Below are 18,918 nucleotides of genomic sequence, written 5' to 3'. Positions count from 1 at the left end.
GTTACTAAGAAAACGTGTTGGTGTTGGCATGTGATCATGTGGCAAAGATAGCTCACCGCATGTTTTGACATTTCTGCTCAAATCCAGTTTCTTTAGCGCTGTAAATATCTTATATTCCTCGTTCTGATTCTTCCACGCCTCTGGTTGTAAACATGCGTGTCTCCTGAACGTGACATCCTCTGCTTCACGTGTCAGAAATCAATTAAAGCTAAAACACACAATTATCTTTAATCGTAGTGAATGTGAATAGCGTGGGTTCACTCTCTCTTTGTTTTCCAACTGGTTTAGATCAACTTTAGGCAGTGATCATGTGACTAAGATAGCACAGCTTTTCTTAACACTGTAATATATATGTTTTTACAAGGTGAGCATGGACCTGCTTCTCTTTTCTTGTCTTCCACGCCTCTGGTTGTAAACATGCGTGTCTCTTGAACGTGACATCCTCTGCTACATGTGTCAGAAATCAATTACTTCACTTACTTCTCGTGGTCACGGTTCAAAATCTCTGCAGCTGCTGGTTCCCCATCTCTCCCACCACACACATAGAACATATTTATTTGAGCTGTGCACACTGGAACGTGTATTTTTGATCATTACGGGCGATTATATCAGCGATCTGACGGTGCAGATTCTGGGTGTTTGTGCAGAGGAGGATGAATAATTCACCTGCAGCTGATGAAAGCAGGCCAGAGAGAGGTGGAGTGACCTTGGTTCCCGCTGGCTGCAGGTCACCGTGCCGTTGCTGTGGTAATCATTCACACCAGCCAGATGGCATTTCCGTGGGCGAGCATGAAAAGGACGGGTCAGGGTCTGTCCTGCCGGGCCCGAAAAAACAACTCGGGGCCAAAAACACAACCTGGAGAGAGGAAGAGAGAGAGAGAGAGAGAGAGAGGAAGGGAGAGAACAGAGAGTCTGCAGAGCCAGGTGCATCAAACAGGAAGGAAGTGCACTTTACTGGCAGCTGAAATGTCAAATGTATCATTATTTTATTGCACAACTTGATAAAACGGGAAGAAAAGCAATTCCAGACATCAAGTATTTTGATAATGTTCAGTCGTTACAGTCCATCTTTGTGCAAAAAAGGCATATATGTGTTGAGGTGTGCTATCTGTGTCACATGATCGTGATGATAAAGGAGATTTCTACACTTTAGGAGACGTTTTTGCTGTAATTCAAGGAGAGGTGTCATGGCCATTTCCACTGATCATAGTTCCATTGTTGAGGTCTACTAGAATAGATTTATATTGTGCATTGTTCCAAACTCACATTGGTTTCTCATACAGCATCTCTGTAAACTACGTGTATTCACTGAATTTCACTCTCTGCCTTTAACGGCTCGTTGTAGCTCCAATAGCTCCAGCCCCCACCCTCCCTGTGAGCACAGTGTGCTCTGATTGGTCGGGACGTTGTGAATCGCGCTGAGCTCCGTGGAGGTGTTGTTTCCTTGTTAGCGATACACAGCCAAACTCATCCTGAGCACACACAAAGTCACAGCCGAAGTAAAAACAATAAGTGTGGCTTGATATTGAGTAAGAAAAAGGTTGATAAACGCTGTGAGAATGGGTCTGCAGAGAGAATGGGTCTTCAGAGAGAATGGGTCTGCAGAGAGAATTTCGCCGCGATCCCAACTGTCTGTTATCAGCCTGCAGCCAGGGAGGAGAAATCAGCTGAGCTGCCTGCTCCCTGCACACAGATGTGTGTGTGAGGAAGTCCTTGGATTGGTCAATTTGGACCAATCAGCGGGGGCTTAACGTAACGGCTCCGCGGACGTAACGTAACGGCCCCACGGATTGGTCCATTTGGTTCCGGGTACCGCATGACCGTATCGCGTCATAACTCTGGGCGTGGCTACTGGGTATCCCTATGTAGCGATACCCAGGAAGTAAACAATGGACAATGACGTATCTCCAACGAGGCGTTTTGGGGAGGTATTTTCTGTGTTAGAGTTTTACTCGCTACAGGGTGTACTTTGAGGGTTTGTGACTCTGCACACCGTTTACATGCATACAAACCTTCATAACACACAAGGGGACGGGTGATAACTGGAAAAGCATGACACCTCTCCTTTAAAGCAAATCATACATGCTGAGTTCATTGAGTTCTGACACCTGTAAGATAGAAGATAGTTCACCGTGCATATTTACTGTATTCAAGCCAATTGTTGGCATCTTATATGTAATCATTAAGCGGCCTATTATGTGTACCTCGCAGATTATAATAATCAGTGTTCTTGACAGTGTTTTTATTTAGAGATGCAATGAGATGACAAGTTATCAATAGGTCGATCTGCAAGTGATCGTCATTCATCAGGCAAATATTCCAGAAAATGCCGTTCTTAAAAAGTGAAAAAGTGAACACACGCTGTTTGTATTTGCTTAAATCCATACCAATTGTTGGCATTTCAGTTTATTTAACCGTTATGACTGAGACTTTGTGGAATAATAAATGAATTTCTACAATATTATATATTTTAGTTTACATTTATGAACTAGTTGATTAGCCAAAAAGCATAATCCTTCATGCAAAAATGGCAGAAAATGCTCAAATATGGAAGTTTTGTTCCTGCTTTTCTCTACTTGATCATATCTGAGTGAGTATCGTGTTTTTACGGACAAAACAACATATTTAAAGACATCACGTTGGACTTTGAGACACTGGGATGGACTCTTTTTACATATTCGGACATGTCAAAGATAGAAGGATTCAAAAAAGCATTCTGAGTTTGTGGAAGACCGTTTTTTTTCGTCCTCAAAGATAATTTACTTTTTCCTCCATGCATTTTGTTTTGCTTTGCTTCATTATCTTCCTCCTCAAATGATCCGGATCTTTCCCACCACGACCTGCACTTGACATATTTCCAGACACATGTCAGTAAACATAACCCAATTACAGCTGCAAAGCAGATCATCAGGAAAATACAACTCTTTTGATAATCCATTCATCGTAATATTCCATGCAAAATTGTCTGACAATGTTTTTCCAGTCTCTTGAATATGAACATCTACTTCTATTTGAAATCATTTTAAAGTGAATATTTGTAGGTTGAACTGACATCACAGGATGCTTTGAGAAGTTGCTGTGGTCTTTTTCCACTATGTTCTGTCATTTTATAGACTAAGCGAGTACTGGAGGAACTAGTCTGAACAATATCACCTGGACGACGTGGAAATATATTTGCCCAAATGTTTTAATAATCATTTAATTGTTATATTTGAATGCAGACATGTCAGAAATAGTAGAGACACTACATACTGATATACACCTGAACATCAGCAGGAGAGGACTCTTTAAAGTAGAGACACTACATAGTGATATACACCTGAACATCAGCAGGAGAGGGACTCTTTAAAGTAGAGGCACTACATACTGATATACACCTGAACATCAGCAGGAGAGGACTCTTTAAAGTAGAGACACTACATACTGATATACACCTGAACATCAGCAGGAGAGGACTCTTTAAAGTAGAGACACTACATACTGATATACACCTGAACATCAGCAGGGGAGGGACTCTTTAAAGTAGAGACACTACATAGTGATATACACCTGAACATCAGCAGGAGAGGACTCTTTAAAGTAGAGACACTACATACTGATATACACCTGAACATCAGCAGGAGAGGACTCTTTAAAGTAGAGACACTACATACTGATATACACCTGAACATCAGCAGGAGAGGACTCTTTAAAGTAGAGACACTACATACTGATATACACCTGAACATCAGCAGGAGAGGACTCTTTAAAGTAGAGACACTACATACTGATATACACCTGGACATCAGCAGGAGAGGGACTCTTTAAAGTAGAGACACTACATACTGATATACACCTGAACATCATCAGGAGAGGACTCTTTAAAGTAGAGACACTACATACTGATATACAGCTGAAGATCAGCAGGAGAGGGACTCTTTAAAGTAGAGACACTACATACTGATATACACCTGAACATCAGCAGGAGAGGACTCTTTAAAGTAGAGACACTACATACTGATATACACCTGAACATCAGCAGGAGAGGGACTCTTTAAAGTAGAGACACTACATACTGATATACACCTGAACATCAGCAGGAGAGGACTCTTTAAAGTAGAGACACTGCATACTGATATACACCTGAACATCAGCAGGAGAGGGACTCTTTAAAGTAGAGACACTACATACTGATATACACCTGAACATCAGCAGGAGAGGGACTCTTTAAAGTAGAGACACTACATACTGATATACACCTGAACATCAGCAGGAGAGGGACTCTTTAAAGTAGAGACACTACATACTGATATACACCTGAACATCAGCAGGAGAGGGACTCTTTAAAGTAGAGACACTACATACTGATATACACCTGAACATCATCAGGAGAGGACTTTTTAAAGTAGAGACACTACATACTGATATACACCTGAACATCAGCAGGAGAGGACTCTTTAAAGTAGAGACACTACATACTGATATACACCTGAACATCAGCAGGAGAGGACTCTTTAAAGTAGAGACACTACATACTGATATACACCTGAACATCAGCGGGAGAGGACTCTTTAAAGTAGAGACACTACATACTGATATACACCTGAACATCAGCATGAGAGGACTCTTTAAAGTAGAGACACTACATACTGATATGACAGAATGTGTTCCCTTTAAAGAGGTCATTAAAACACACCAACTTTGACTTTAGAGAAAACTTTGGTTCTTCACTTCCACTAACTTTTATCCCTCTGTTGTTGTTTTTTTTTTTCAAAGCGATGTTGCAACGCTTTGCTCATATGGCGAAATAACGCGCCGCCTATTTGCCACCGTGTCTTCGCCTTGTTTCCAGCCTCTCTCCTCCATGAATCTGAGAGGCGGCGGGGTTTTTAGATCAGGAACAAAAGCTTGTGATTGTACTACATTTAGCATGACTCAGTTGCTCTGGTGTCAGCTCTAATCCGCACACAGAGACAACAGTATTGCCAAACAGTGAAATTGCTTTGCAGCCTGTGAGCCTGCCAGCCTGCTCCGTGTGCCAGCAGCTCCCACACACACACACACACACACACACACACACACACACACACACACACACACACACACACACACACACACACACACACACACACACACACACACACACACACACACACACACACACACACACACACACACACTCCCACACACACACACACACACACACACACACACACACACACACACACACACACACACACACACACACACACACACACACACACACACACACACACACACACACACACACCCCTGCAATCTCAAATTGGCTGTGAAAATCCCCCCCCCTTTCATTCATGCTTTCATATATTTCTTTGCTGATATTGTTAATGTCACATGCATCAGTGTAATCTCATTGTGGTGCACATCTTGTATTCTTTATCCCAACGACTGTATCATTCATTTCACACGCTGCGATATGTATACAAAAAAATACACTGCTCATTATTTCATTCATGTTGTCAGGGGCTTTTTTAAAATGTAAAAAGCTGCTCATCATCATTATCAGCGGCGCTCTGCCTGCCCGTATAAACATTTCTTCCATTATTACCTCCTGTGTGAATCGATGGGTGGGGCATGTCTGTCACATCCTCCGGGTCGCCCCTCTTTGACGGGGACAACAAAGCAAATAAGAAACAGCTCTTACAGGGGGGGGACGATATCTGGGGCAAATTGAGATGTGAAATCCGGGAGCTCTAACCCGCCGGTACATAAAACGAGGCGAACATTAGAGCGCGCGAGCAGTGAAACAGACTTGAGCATTAAGCTGTTTAACCTCTCTGTGTAGCATTAGTGGTAGAGACTTCAAAGCAGATGCTTCGGCAGCGGAAGCAGAATGACAAATGGGTTTAGAGACAGCCGCGGTGAGCATTCTCACAGGAAGACTAGGCCTGTCATTAATGTCAGCTTAATCACTTTGACCTTCCTTCAAGTAGATTTCCATACCTCTCCAATCATTTTGCCGCTGTTTGCAGACTGTGCTGCTGCTTGATAAGGCTGGGAGGATGTTAGCGTCTCTCTTTCAGCACTGCTATACTTGAAATGTCCTGATTATCAAGGGATTGGCTCATGCAAACGGTGAATAAACTTTACTTAAGACGTGCGTTAAGGTTTTATTCTCTCAGATTTGTCACGTGTAAGGCTCTTCATTGATGTTTTTTGAAATATATAACCCTCTACCTGCATTGGAGTGCACTGTTATCAAGAAGACATGCATTTAAGTTTATCAGATCATTTGTCCCGTGTGAGTCTCTTCTTGCAGCGAGATGCAATGGTGGTGAATGAAAACTGCAGAATAACGTAACTTTAGCAAGAAATTTGGTTTAATTTCCCAGATCTTTTTACATGAAAGTCTCCGGCACCACAAGTCAATGGTGGGAGATGCAAACTGTAAAATATGTAACTTTAGCCATCCTTTTAGGTTCAATTGTTCTCAGATTCGTCACGTGTAAGTCTCTTCCTGGACAGCGACGCTATGGTGGTGAATGAAACCTGCAGACATACATTTAGCTTTTATTTTCAGAAGTTTGATCGCAATGGTGGTGAATGCAATATCCTTTAAAACAAACACGTGCACCTGCAGCAGCATCGTGCTCTGTGTCTCAGTTCTCCATCTCCATCTCCATCTCGCTAAATCAGACATTTCAGTCGTTGGTCAGCTTGTAAAATTCTTTACGGGAAGAATGTTATTAATAGGCAATCTTCTTGAGTGACATATAACATGTGGAAAAAACTACATGAGGGTCCAACGCGATGTACTCGAACCAAGAAAGGTCTCTTCAGTTGTTATTAAAACAAAAATAGGCAATTTAAAGATGGAAGTAATCCTTCGCATGTTTGCATTGATTGTTATAAAACCCCCAGTAGAACAAAGTGACATCACTACGTAACACTCGCACTTCTATTGGCTAGCGCTCCAACATATTGTACGTGATAGGCTAAGGGGCGGGACCTCTTTAAGCGGTTGACCAATCACAACAGAGCCTGCCAGCTAACCAATCAGAGCAGACTGGGCTCTGGTTTCAGACAGAGGGTGAAAAGAGGTGCTGCAGCACAGGCAGTATGAGAAAAATAAAGAGCTTTTTGAAGATTAAAGCATGGAGACATGTCCCAGTAGAGACAGGAAATACTGATATGAACCTGGAAATAAGCAATTTATGTCAAACAAAAACGTATTATGCATCCCTAGAATTATATTATATACTACTAGCCTAAGTATTTCTCTTTTTGCAGACATGTTGCCCCCCCGGTAGTTCTTCATATCTAGAGACACCAGATTCCTCATCGCAGCGCTACCTGTAGGCTTTGCTTTGCAGGAGTAAATAACCGGCTTTAACAAAACGTCAGGGACACATGACTGTGGCTCGTCTTCAGGAGGGGAGAGGAGGCTCATGGGTAAAAAAGCTTTGGCCTCTAATACCACAGTGCAGAAAAAACTCTGCTCTGAACAGTGGTCACAAGTATATTTACTCAAGTACCTACTTAGGTAGAACTCTGAGGTATTTCTACTTCAGTATTTTCTTTCTGTGCCACTTTATACTTCCACTCCACTACAGCTAACCAATCAGAGCAGACAGGGCTCTGGTTTCAGACAGAGGGTGAAAAGAGGTGCTGCAGCACAGGCAGTATGAGAAAAATAAAGAGCTTTTTGAACATTAAAGCATGGAGACATGTCCCAGTAGAGACAGAACATACTGATAGGGCCCCTTAAAAATGTGTACAAGTAAAAACTTCTTCTTTCTCTTTTGAGGTAATCCAAAATAAGTAATCAGGTTAAATCACTTTTGTCCACAGGTATCTAGTAATTGTAACAGATTACATGTTTTAAAGTTACCCTCCCAGCCCTGCTTGCTGACATATTGAGCACAGGAGCTTTCTTTTTCATTTCACTCAGCTTACAATGAACCCCCCCCCCCCTCTCTCTCTGTCTCTCTGTATCTGTCAGCTTGTTGTATTTCACTCCTCTATTGTCCATTTCATCTCTGCCTGTTTTTATTTCCCCTCCCTAAATGTGCCGTGCTTCTCCTGCGTGTTTCCTGCCGAGGGTTGTCATGTATCGCGGGGTTATCGCCGTGTGAAGGGTGCTCCTGAGATCAATGCTTCACTTACCTCCTCCAGGGTTTGTCTTGGGGGATCTCAGGCACTCTCATTATGTGCCACAGCTCACAGTGTGTTTACCAGTCTGCAGGAGGAGTAGTGGAGCATTTCGTGGGGCCCATTTGTCCTCATTTAAGTGGGGAAGAAGACCCGGGAAAGACGGCCTCTTGGTGGTCTTTTGAGCATTAAAGCAGCATTTGTTATCACCAAGCAGATGTGCTCTTATTTATCAAAATAATACAAAAGGTGTGTTATAGCGACGGCAGATGGATCAGGCGTGTTGTGTTAGCCGCTCTCTGTGCAGCTGCTCCCCCCACACAGTTAATTACTCTCTTATTCATCCCCAACAATGGGAGGGGATGGAATAAATCTGCACTCGCGCTTCTTCACCGGGAAAAAAAAAGGTGCAGACTGGGACCCTAAAGCGAGCGAGTGGCTTCAAGAGGTACAGTTTATCATTTTTAATGGAGAGGAACAGGAAGTGGAGACGTGAAGCTGGGCTCTGTGATTTATACACCGCCTCAGTCGGGGGCGGGGGGGGGGGGGGGGGGGGGAAGTCTGTCTCCCTGTCCACACCTCTGCCTCTGCAGCCGCTTCGGAACGAATATCTTTGGCGTTTTTGTCTCCAACACCACCGAAATACACGGAGGCTCTGCGGGGGAATAACACATCAGAATGAGCCTACCTAGCCATGAGAGTTTGGATTATTAACGTCAGTAGTTATATACGTCAACACACACAGAGTAATGCTATACATGACATGTCCTGATACTAAAGGATTGAGCTCATGCAAACTGCAGAATAATGTGACTTTAGCCATGCATTTAGGTTTTATATTCCCATGTTTTAGAAATGCAAGTCATTAAGATATCTCCATGCAATGTTGGTGAATGCAAACTGACACAATTGTAACTTAAAATGTGCATTTAGGTTTTATTTTTTCAGATGTTGCACTTGTTAAGTCTCTGCCTGCAGCGGGATGCAATGTTGGTGAATGTTGCTGCAAAAACACCAACTTTATCCATGCATTAATCCATGTTTTTTTTAAATATAAGTCTCTGAGTTTTCTTTCAAATCTCTCGTGGATGCAATTTGCCAAATGTTATAACTAAAGACGTGCATTTCGGTTTTATTTTTCTAGATTTCTTGCGTCTCTTTCTGCACTGCGATGCAATGTTGGGGAATGCAATCTCCTTTTAAAAAACGTACACCTGCAGCAGCTTCATGTTCCTATATCTCTGTTCTGCATCTCTACCTCGCTAAATCAGAAACTTCAGTCGCTTGTTGACTCATACTAAATCTTTACATAATTATCTTTGTCTAACTTTTTGGCATTTTCATCTCCAAGACTACCAGAAAACACTGTGTCGCAGAAAATCTACAGAAATAATGGGACAATGTGCCGACCCATAGCCATCAGATTTTGGATTATTAGCGTATTTGCTAGTGTTTAGTAGTTTCAGTATCATGCACAAATCAGTCTGCAAGCCTCTCAGTTTATCTGCTTTTCCCTGAAAAGTCTAATTTAGCCGTGCCTCCATTGTCACGTACAATCTTTGGTGTTTTCGTCTCCAAAAAAAACCAAGATACACTGTATCGGTGAATATCTAAGGAAATAAAAGGAAAATGTGTGTACTTAAAGGTGGGGTAGGTAAGTTTGAGAAACCGGCTCGAGATACACTTTTTGTTATATTCCATGGAATGCTCTTAACATCCCGATAGCAATGAATATCTGAAGTGCTTTGACAAAAAATCCATAAAAAATGTCATCTGTGGAAGCCGTGGTACTGTAAAAAGCACGACCAATCATCTGAGCCGGCCCGGCTAAAATAACTGGATGGCCTACCTGCCTGTCAGCCTTCCATCTGTGCACAAACTTATCTCGTGCCCTCATTGGTCATGTGCGCGTTCGTGTGTGTTGGAGGAGGGGCTCTGTAAGGAAGTGGCAGATTTTCTCCGGTTGTGTATTTTCAAATTCTAGCGATCTCGAGCCGGTTTCTCAAACTTACCTACCCTACCTTTAACCATGAGATTTCTGATTATTGATGTAAATGTTTTTATATTTGAACATATATTGTAATTTCTGGTGGGTAGGAGGTCGAGTACCATGCAAAAATCACTCTGCATGCCTCTCATATTGTAAAATGTTTGATGTTGTTCTCTCCAAAACTCCCAACACACTGTGTCTGAGGCTCGTCAGGGTTATAACACAGCATGTATTTGCCTACCTGACCATGAGATTCTGGATGACTAATGTCAGAAATCATATATATTAACACATGAAGTGCACTTGCTGCTGAAGTATCATGCAAAAATCACTCTGCATGCCTCTTAGTTCATCTGAAAACCCGAGAATGGCCGTGCCTCCAAAACGTACAAATTACACAGTGTCGGATATCAGATAACAGGAACATTTGCCAACCTAACTATGAGATTTAAGATTGTTAATGTCAGTAATTACATAAGTTAACATATACAGTGTAATTGCTAGTGTTTAGTAGGTGTAGTATAATGCAAAATTCACTCTGCATGTCTCTACGTTCATCCGTTTGTTCCTGAAAAGCAGAATGTTGCCATTTTTAGTTTTTTCGTCTCCAACACCCCCAAAATACACCGTGTCGGTTGCTCTCCAGGGAAATAACAGGAGAATTTGCCCACCTGACCATGAGATCTTGGATCATCAATGTCATTAATTATATAGTATGTTAACATAAACAGTACAACGGCATTTCTGGTGTTCAGAAGGTCTAGTATCATTCACAAATCACTCTGCATGCCTCTTATGTCATGTGTTTCCAAACCTAAAAAGGCCAATGATAACCCTTGGATTGTCATCGTACCATTTCTGGTGTTTCCGTCTCCAAAACCACCAAAACACACAGTGTCAGAGAATATCTATTGGGATTTAATGTCAGTTCTCATATAAATGCGTATTTGCTAATGCAGTATCATGCTAATATCACTCTGCATGCCTCTCACTTTATCAGTTTTTCCCTGAAAAGCCGAGTTTTGTCCGTGCCTCCGCTGTCACCTGTTCATTTACTGTGGCGCTGGAGGGCATCGGGTATCGATCCGGTTTGTGACTGTGTTAGCTGCTCCGCCGGTGTGTAATAAAGGCCTTCAGGCTATCCTGTCTCTCCCTTCAGTCTCACGAGTGCTTTCCAGACCTTGTAATCTTAATTAAATATGCAACTTCTGATCGCAACGGGGTCACTGTCTTTCGCATTTAAATGCCGATAGGAAAATCTGAAAGAACAAAGAGGTTTTCAATTTCCCTCGTTAGCCTCCTGCTGCATTCCCCCTATAGTTTTTTTTGCTCCTCCAGAAGAATTTTTATGATATTTCCCTCCCCTCCCTTCCCCTCTCTCCTCGCAGTTTTCCCCAGACAGGTTCCTCAGTGTTTTAGAGGGGATGGATTTAATTGCTCTGTGGGGATTGGTTGGCTGTGCCGGGCTCGGCTGTTTAATTAGTGTACCCTGCCGGGATTGGTTTAATGCTTCATGATCTTGAAATTGTCTGATTGTTCAGCCCTCTGGGGACTCTCTCTGCCTACGTAGGCCAGCAGGTTTAGCTAAACATCGCTCCGGGCTGCTGCTGAACGCTTGAGAGGAGGAAGAGGAGGAGGAGGAGGAGGAATTTGGTGCTGGCTGTGGTGTTTAGGGGGTTAACTTATATCACAAAACATCATACATGAGAAGTGGAAGGTGTTTTCTGCAGGAATGTTTCTCCTCACATGAAAATAGATCCTATTGATTATTAATGCAGTGCCAATATTTAATCTGTGACTCAAGTGTTTCTTTGTGATAAGAAAGCGTGTGATACTGCATGGAGTTTGCTCTATAAGTTTCATCACTGCTGGAAGTATATTTACTTAAGTACTATTTTGACATACTTGTACCTGAGTATTTCCATTGTATGTACTGTTACGTTTGATATGCATTCAGCGGATCAAACCTCGACTGAAAGAGGCCCTTTTAGGCTTTTCGTTGGTTTTCCATTTCCTGTAGTGTGTTTAGATTTTGTTGAAGTTGAAACTCCTTCATTGGACTGCTTTGTTTACTTCAGGAACATTATGACATCACTATGTACAATGTAGGCATGAGTACAAATATGAACCTGAAAATTAGCATTATATGTCCCCTTTAAAATAAACTTCTACTTTACTCTAATATACAATTTGATGCCACTTTATACTTCTACTCCACTACATTTTAGAGGGAAATATTGTACCTTTTACTACATTTATTTGACAGACATAGATACTTTTTACATATAAAAACACATTATATGCTTATATGATATAATGCAGTGCTGTATTGCTAATCAACAACATTTCTAAAATGTACTCGTACTTAATTAAAATGCTCTTACATGTAATTGTTGGTGATAAAACAGGATAATACAATATTCTATAATAATAATATAATGATGATAAAAAGCCCTTATGTGCGTAAGTACTTTTTCTTTAAGTACATTTAGCTGATTGATACTTATAGGACTTTGAGTTGTAATGGAATATTTTAGGACCATAGTATTTCTACTTGTACTTAAGTAAATAATTACTTCTTCCACGTCCTTCTCATTTCTATTTTGCATCTCAAGCATCTTTCGCTCGTTCTGAATGTCTCCGCAGCGTCGAGGCCAGCCGGATCATTTCCTCTCCAGATCTCTGAATGATGTGTTTGGTCACCTTGAGTGAGAGGAGCTTGGGGGGGGGGGGATTACTTTTGTGTAAATGGGGGGAGTGTCCCTCCTGTAGCCTTCCAGCAGACGCCCTTGGTTTGCTTCAATCACGGCGACGATGTTGACCTCAGCGGTAAATGTGCCCATCCTGGTCAGATATACTGAAGGCTGAACTCATCAGACTCATCGAGCACACTCTCAGAGAAGTCAACCTTCAAGTGCATAACTCTCAAGTGGATGATAATAATAATAAGAATACCTTACTCTGCCTGGACTCTGTAATGTTTTCCAGTGAAATTAGTTATGTTGTTGCTTGAGCCAGTTTGGTTTATTTATTTATTTGTTTTGGTTTATTGCCAAACATTAGCCACCTTTAGCTTAGCGGTGGTGACGTGAAGTCATGTGATCGTGCTGTAGTTCCTCTATAGCCCAACATTAGCCACCTTTAGCTTAGCGGTGGTGACGTGAAGTCATGTGATCGTGCTGTAGTTCCTTTATAGCCCATTATTAGCCACCTTTAGCTTAGCGGTGGTGACGTGAAGTCATGTGACCGTGCTGTAGTTCCTTTATAGCCCAACATTCAAAAATCATAAAGTGTTGTTAATATGTGAAGATTATCCTGCTGAACTAAACGTGTAAGTATCATAAACGTTTGTTTGAAATAGAGAGCGTCAGAAAATAAAACCCTCTCTTTTCCTCCGTACCCAAATCTCTAAAAATGGGGCTGCAACGGAGCTGATCCAGATTTGCGTCCGATATGACGTAATATCTGAAATGTGGACCCACGGCCCTATCAGAAACGTTGCTATCAGAAACAATGCCCGACTGTTTTGGACGTAATATGGTCGGTGTTTACATTAGCATCGCTAACACTCAGAGCTAACCTGTACTGGAGAGCATGTGTGTGAAGAAGCAGGAAATAAAAAGGAACTCACCTTGTGGTATAACCAGCAAGAGAGAAAGCCTTTGAGCTCCATACTGTTTCAGAAAAAATCCTTGATAATCCATGATATGGCATTTCATCACAGCAGTATTTATTTTAGACAGTAGCTGCCGGGTCCTGCATGAGCTCAGACCCCTCCTTTTTTCTTTTTTATCAATTATTTTCTTTTTTAAAGCTTTATACCCCAAATCAGCACTTTTGAAACAGGAAGTGAAATAGAGGGATATGAGGCATGGCTAGAATGGGTGATCTGTTTGGTATTTTGAGCAAAACACTTAATAGACATGTATTTTATATATTTGTATATATCGGAGACCTATGCTATTGCCTAAAATAGCATTTATAAATAAATAAACTTGATGATAGGTGACCTTTAATACAAAATGTGCACATGTAATTATACTTACAAAGCCACATCAAAATGTATTTGTGTGCTCATGTTATAGCTACTTTGTGATCTTGATGCTACTTCTGCAATATCTTCTAGTCTCGCCATGAACTGTTGTCACCCCGTTAGCATCTGACATTAGCATCCCTCTATTCTCGGTGCTGGCCGGGCAGATTCTTGATTCCTGATTTGAACTATAGTTTTTAAGGGCGAGAGCCAACATCGCTGCAGTGGTAAACGAAAAACTAAAACACCTCAAAGGGGTTTATGTGTGCTGCTGCAACAATTAGCACATTTTTGTCTCTATGAAGAACCCTTCAGTTGTGCCCTCATGTTTTCTGCTTTTGTTGCACCGAGGGGGTCATTTTCTTTCTTCCTCACCTCCTCAGAGACCGCGGGAGGATGCACATGATCACCAAGGTGATAGATCACATGGTAACTCCCAAATGAGAGTCGCACCCTGAGCCTCCCCCTGTTCTCCCTGGGGAAGGATGCCCTGATTACTGAGAGACTGTGTGCTGTGTGGAGGACCCTCTCCAGCTGCTGGGGGTGTTTGTGCGGTGATGATAAGAGTTGTGAGTAATCAGAGTGGGGTTGTGTAGACAATCTTTTAATAGAGTCTAGTTGCAAGCAGTGTGAACCCTGAAATGTTGAGTACCCCAAAGTTTTATGTTAGAAATGTACAGTACGAGTCCCCAGCACATATAAACTGCCAGATGCTAATTTGCATTTGTTGGGAAATTGGTATTGATTGGATGTGATTTTAACAGTTGTATTTGACACATTTTTAGATATGGCAAGGATGTTTTAAACACAAGTCCTCATCCTCATTATTTCCTAAGTATTAGGATAAACCCCTTAAGATGCACCATCTCTTTTTCAAGGATGTCGCGACAAAAGCAACGTCATGTTAAAAAAAACTCTTAGCAGTGGTGACGTGAAGTCATGTGACCGTGCTGTAGTTCCTTCTATCGATCATAAATCTATCGATTAGATTTATGATTCGAAAAGGTTAAAAGTAGAGTAGACATGTGGAGATTATCCGACTGAACAAAACATGATCCATCTCTTAAATGTGTGTCAACCACAGACCTTATTTCGAGCTATTTTCCAAAATCCTATGGAGAAATTGCATTGCTTTTTTGTCGAGGGAACCGGAAGGTACCCATGCGCAGCTTACTTCCGGGTTTTAGGACGCGCCGTCACTGCACCACTCTATAGCCCAACATTAGCCACCTTTAGCTTAGCGGTGGTGACGTGAAGTCATGTGACCGTGCTGTAGTTCCTTTATAGCCCAACGTTAGCCGCCTTTAGCTTAGCGGTGGTGACGTGAAGTCATGTGACCGTGCTGTAGTTCCTTTATAGCCCAACGTTAACCGCCTTTAGCTTAGCGGTGGTGACGAGAAGTCATGTGACGTGCTGTAGTTCCTTTATAGCCCAACATTAGCCACCTTTAGCTTAGCGGTGGTGACGTGAAGTCATGTGACCGTGCTGTAGTTCCTTTATAGCCTAACGTTAGCTTTTTACTTCAAAAATCATAAAGTGCTGTTAATGTGTGGAGATTATCCTGCTAAACAAAACGTGTAAGTATCATAAACGTTTGTTTGCCACAGAGATTATTTTCTGCAATATTTCATTCATAGGGACATTTTTGTCTTTTTGGAAGTTTAACCTCAACTCTAATAAGTCTATTAAAAACTGTGGTGCCAAAATAAAAATACTCAGACTTCTTTTGATTAGTTTAATTAACAAGTCACCAAAAAAATAAACACAACACCAAAATCACACTGACCCAAAAACCAAATGAAATAGATGCTCCCTGATAAACTCAAACACTTACATATATCAGCAGGCCTCCTGAAACAGTTCGACATGTCTTTGGGAAAGTCCTCCAGTTCTGTCTTTAATGGTTAACCTGGCCAACAACCATCTGAGAGGCCTTCACTGGAAACAGTTTGGGGAAAAGATACAGGTACTTTAAAAAAGTGGAATGTCTTCAAGATCTTGGATTTGCACAATCAAATGTCCTTGATCGACCGTTATCGTCTGTGTCTGTTGTTCAACAGTCACAGAGACCTTCACTGGTAACACCTTAAGTGTGTGTAGATCCCAATTGCCAATGTATGGAAACAGTCTCTCAGTGAAAGTGTGTGTGAAGGTGTGTATGTGTGTGTTAGTGTCAGGATCAGAGAACGACAGCTTTCCTCTGTTCCAGTCCAGATCCACTCTGACCCTCTGGAGCTTCTTCTGCAGGCTGAGAGGAATTCCTGGACATGATGGTGACCGTGCTGAGTATTCAGCTCCATTAGACAGTATTCTCCATAATCCAGACAGTATGAATCCCTTCCTCTGGACAGACTCTGCTAACACACCCACTCCCCATGCTGCACTGTCTGTAACCTGGACATCCCAGCTGTGAGTCCCTGAGTTAAAGCCCTCAGAGCCCAGGACAGAGTAGTTATCAAACCTCTCTGGATTATCAGGAAGTTCCTGTTCGTCTCCTCCTCGTGTCACACTGGTCAGATCTTCAGACAGGATGAGGTCTGGATGAGCAGTGTTTGGGTCCAGGATGAGAGGAGAGTAGGACACCATGTCCTTCATCTTGCTCCAGATGTTGAAGCTGAGGTTGCCCAGGTGTTTGGCCTGGTCTATCAGAGCTCCTGAGGGCAGCTGTGGATCCTCCAGCAGGGGGCGCTGCAGCCTCTCCACTGCAGCCTTGTAATTGTGCAGGAAGGAGACGTCTTCAGCTCTCAGATCCTCCTCTGTGGCTCTGACTGTGTGTGAAAGAGCTGCTATCTCTCTGCTCACAGCCTCCATCTTCTCCTCCATCATCCTCCTCTTCTGCTCCTCTTCGTCCCTCAGTGCAGCCATCCTGGCCTCCTCTTCCTCTTCTTGAAACTGGTGAAGCTTCTTAAACTGCTTCTTAATCTGCGTCGCTGTGCGTCGAGCCTGGACCTTCAGGTGTCCTGCTGTGTGAGCACACTCCACTTTAACTTCTTCAAAAGTCTCTAACTTCTTCTTGAAGGGCTGCAGAGTTTCCTGAAGCTCCTCTCTGAGATCCTGAGCAGCTTCATCGATGGGTTTGAAACTGTGTTTTTTGTGGATCTTTGAATCTCTGCAGACGACACACACTGGCTGCTGATGGTCCAGACAGAAGAGTTTGAGTTTCTCAGAGTGCAGACTGCAGAGAGCCTCTGAAGATCTCTGACTTCTCTCCTGTAGGAAACTCTCACACAGGTTCTTTAACACCAGGTTACAGGGAGGTTCATAAACTGAAGATCTCTTACAAAGTGGACACTCTTTGATGACTTTCTCCGTCAACCAGTTCTGCAGACAGGCTCGACAGAAGCTGTGGCTGCATGACAGGACCACAGGATCTTTAAAGATGTCATGGCAGATAGCACAGCAGAGATCTTCCTCTAATCTGGAAGCCATGTTGTCTGTAAGTGAAGCAGTAAACTCAGCAGCAGCCGCTCCCTGTTCCCTGAGACTTCCTCTCACTTTGAGTCTTTGTCCTGGTAAAACTCTCAGTGTGTGGATTCAGGCAGCTGCTTGAAGTGGAAGGTATCCCAGTATTCCCTCCTGTGGACGTCCCCAAGTTGTTTCTGGTGTAAAGTTGAATCTTACCGTCCGTCTCTCTGTGGTGTGTGTGTGTGTGTGTGTGTGTGGTGTGTGTGTGTGTGTGTGTGTGTGTGTGTGTGTGTGTGTGTGTGTGTGTGTGTGTGTGTGTGTGTGTGTGTGTGTGTGTGTGTGTGTGTGTGTGTGTGTGTGTGTGTGTGTGTGTGTGTGTGTGTGTGTTGTGTGTGTGTGTGTGTGTGTGTGTGTGTGTGTGTGTGTGTGTGTGTGTGTGTGTGTGTCGTCTCAGCGAGGCAGAATAACAACCTGATTCCTGGTTTATCTCAGGTGAGTCAGGTGATAGGTGGAGCTTCACCGTGACAGTTCATCAGGTTGAGTTTCATTCCAAACGGATGAATCATACTGTGTTCTCATTATGCTTCGCTTGCTGTAGGGCGCGTCCACATTGGTGTGTTACGTCTTGTCACTGTCAGTAAGAGAGTTATTGCTATTACTTTGCACAGCGTCTCCAGCTTTACCAACCTTTCCTTGCCAGATAAATTAGTTTTAAGCGTTTTAATTAACTGTTATTAAGTTTAACAGTTTATCAGGTGAGAAGCAAACTATTTCATATACCGATTTATCCCAAAAACATATTTGAGAATCTACAGAGATGTTTGTAGTTGTGAGGAACTTCCTGTCTGCTTATTTAAATTAGACGTCAACATGTTTTTATAACTACTCTCACTGCCTGAACGTAGACAATGGTTTGCACTTAAAGTCAATCCATAGGCTGTTAAATAATAATTCAAATGTACATCACAAAAAGCACACATTTGACGATAGCTAGCTATATAGCTTACATTTGCTAAATAGCTAGTTAGATGGGTAGCTAAGGTAGGCTAGCTAACAAGGTAGATGGATAGTGAATGTTAGCTAGCTGTATTTAAAGATATCTGTCTAATCTGTGTGTCTGTCTATCGCTAGCTTGTTAGATGGGTGGCTAAGGTAGGCTAGCTAACAAGGTAGATAGACAGCAAATATCAGCTAGCTGTATTTATTGATATCTGTCTGATATTTTATAGCCCAACATTAGCCACCTTTAGCTTAGTGGTGGTGACTTGAAGTCATGTGACCGTTCTGTAGTTCCTTTATAGCCCAACATTAGCCACCTTTACGGGCCGTCTCCACAGCAGCGTTAAAAAAATCTTGGAGGTGGGCGTATCTGAAGCTT

General features: G+C 42.4%; 2 protein-coding genes across 2 annotated transcripts in view; one reads left to right on the top strand and one right to left on the bottom strand.

Moving 5' to 3' along the window:
* cux2b (cut-like homeobox 2b) overlaps positions 1 to 18,918 on the top strand; it is a 171,895-nt gene that overhangs the window by 3,383 nt on the left and 149,594 nt on the right.
* Positions 15,885 to 17,818, bottom strand: LOC117484804 (nuclear factor 7, ovary-like). Its single transcript, XM_034133241.1, has one exon. The coding sequence runs from the start codon at positions 17,562 to 17,564 to the stop codon at positions 16,107 to 16,109; it is 1,458 nt and encodes a 485-aa protein (XP_033989132.1). The 5' UTR covers positions 17,565 to 17,818; the 3' UTR covers positions 15,885 to 16,106.

Source organism: Trematomus bernacchii, unplaced genomic scaffold, assembly GCF_902827165.1.
Source record: "Trematomus bernacchii unplaced genomic scaffold, fTreBer1.1, whole genome shotgun sequence".
Taxonomy (NCBI): Eukaryota; Metazoa; Chordata; class Actinopteri; order Perciformes; family Nototheniidae; genus Trematomus; species Trematomus bernacchii.
The sequence above is the reverse complement of the archived record's forward strand: the minus strand, read 5'-3'. Positions and strand labels throughout refer to the sequence as shown.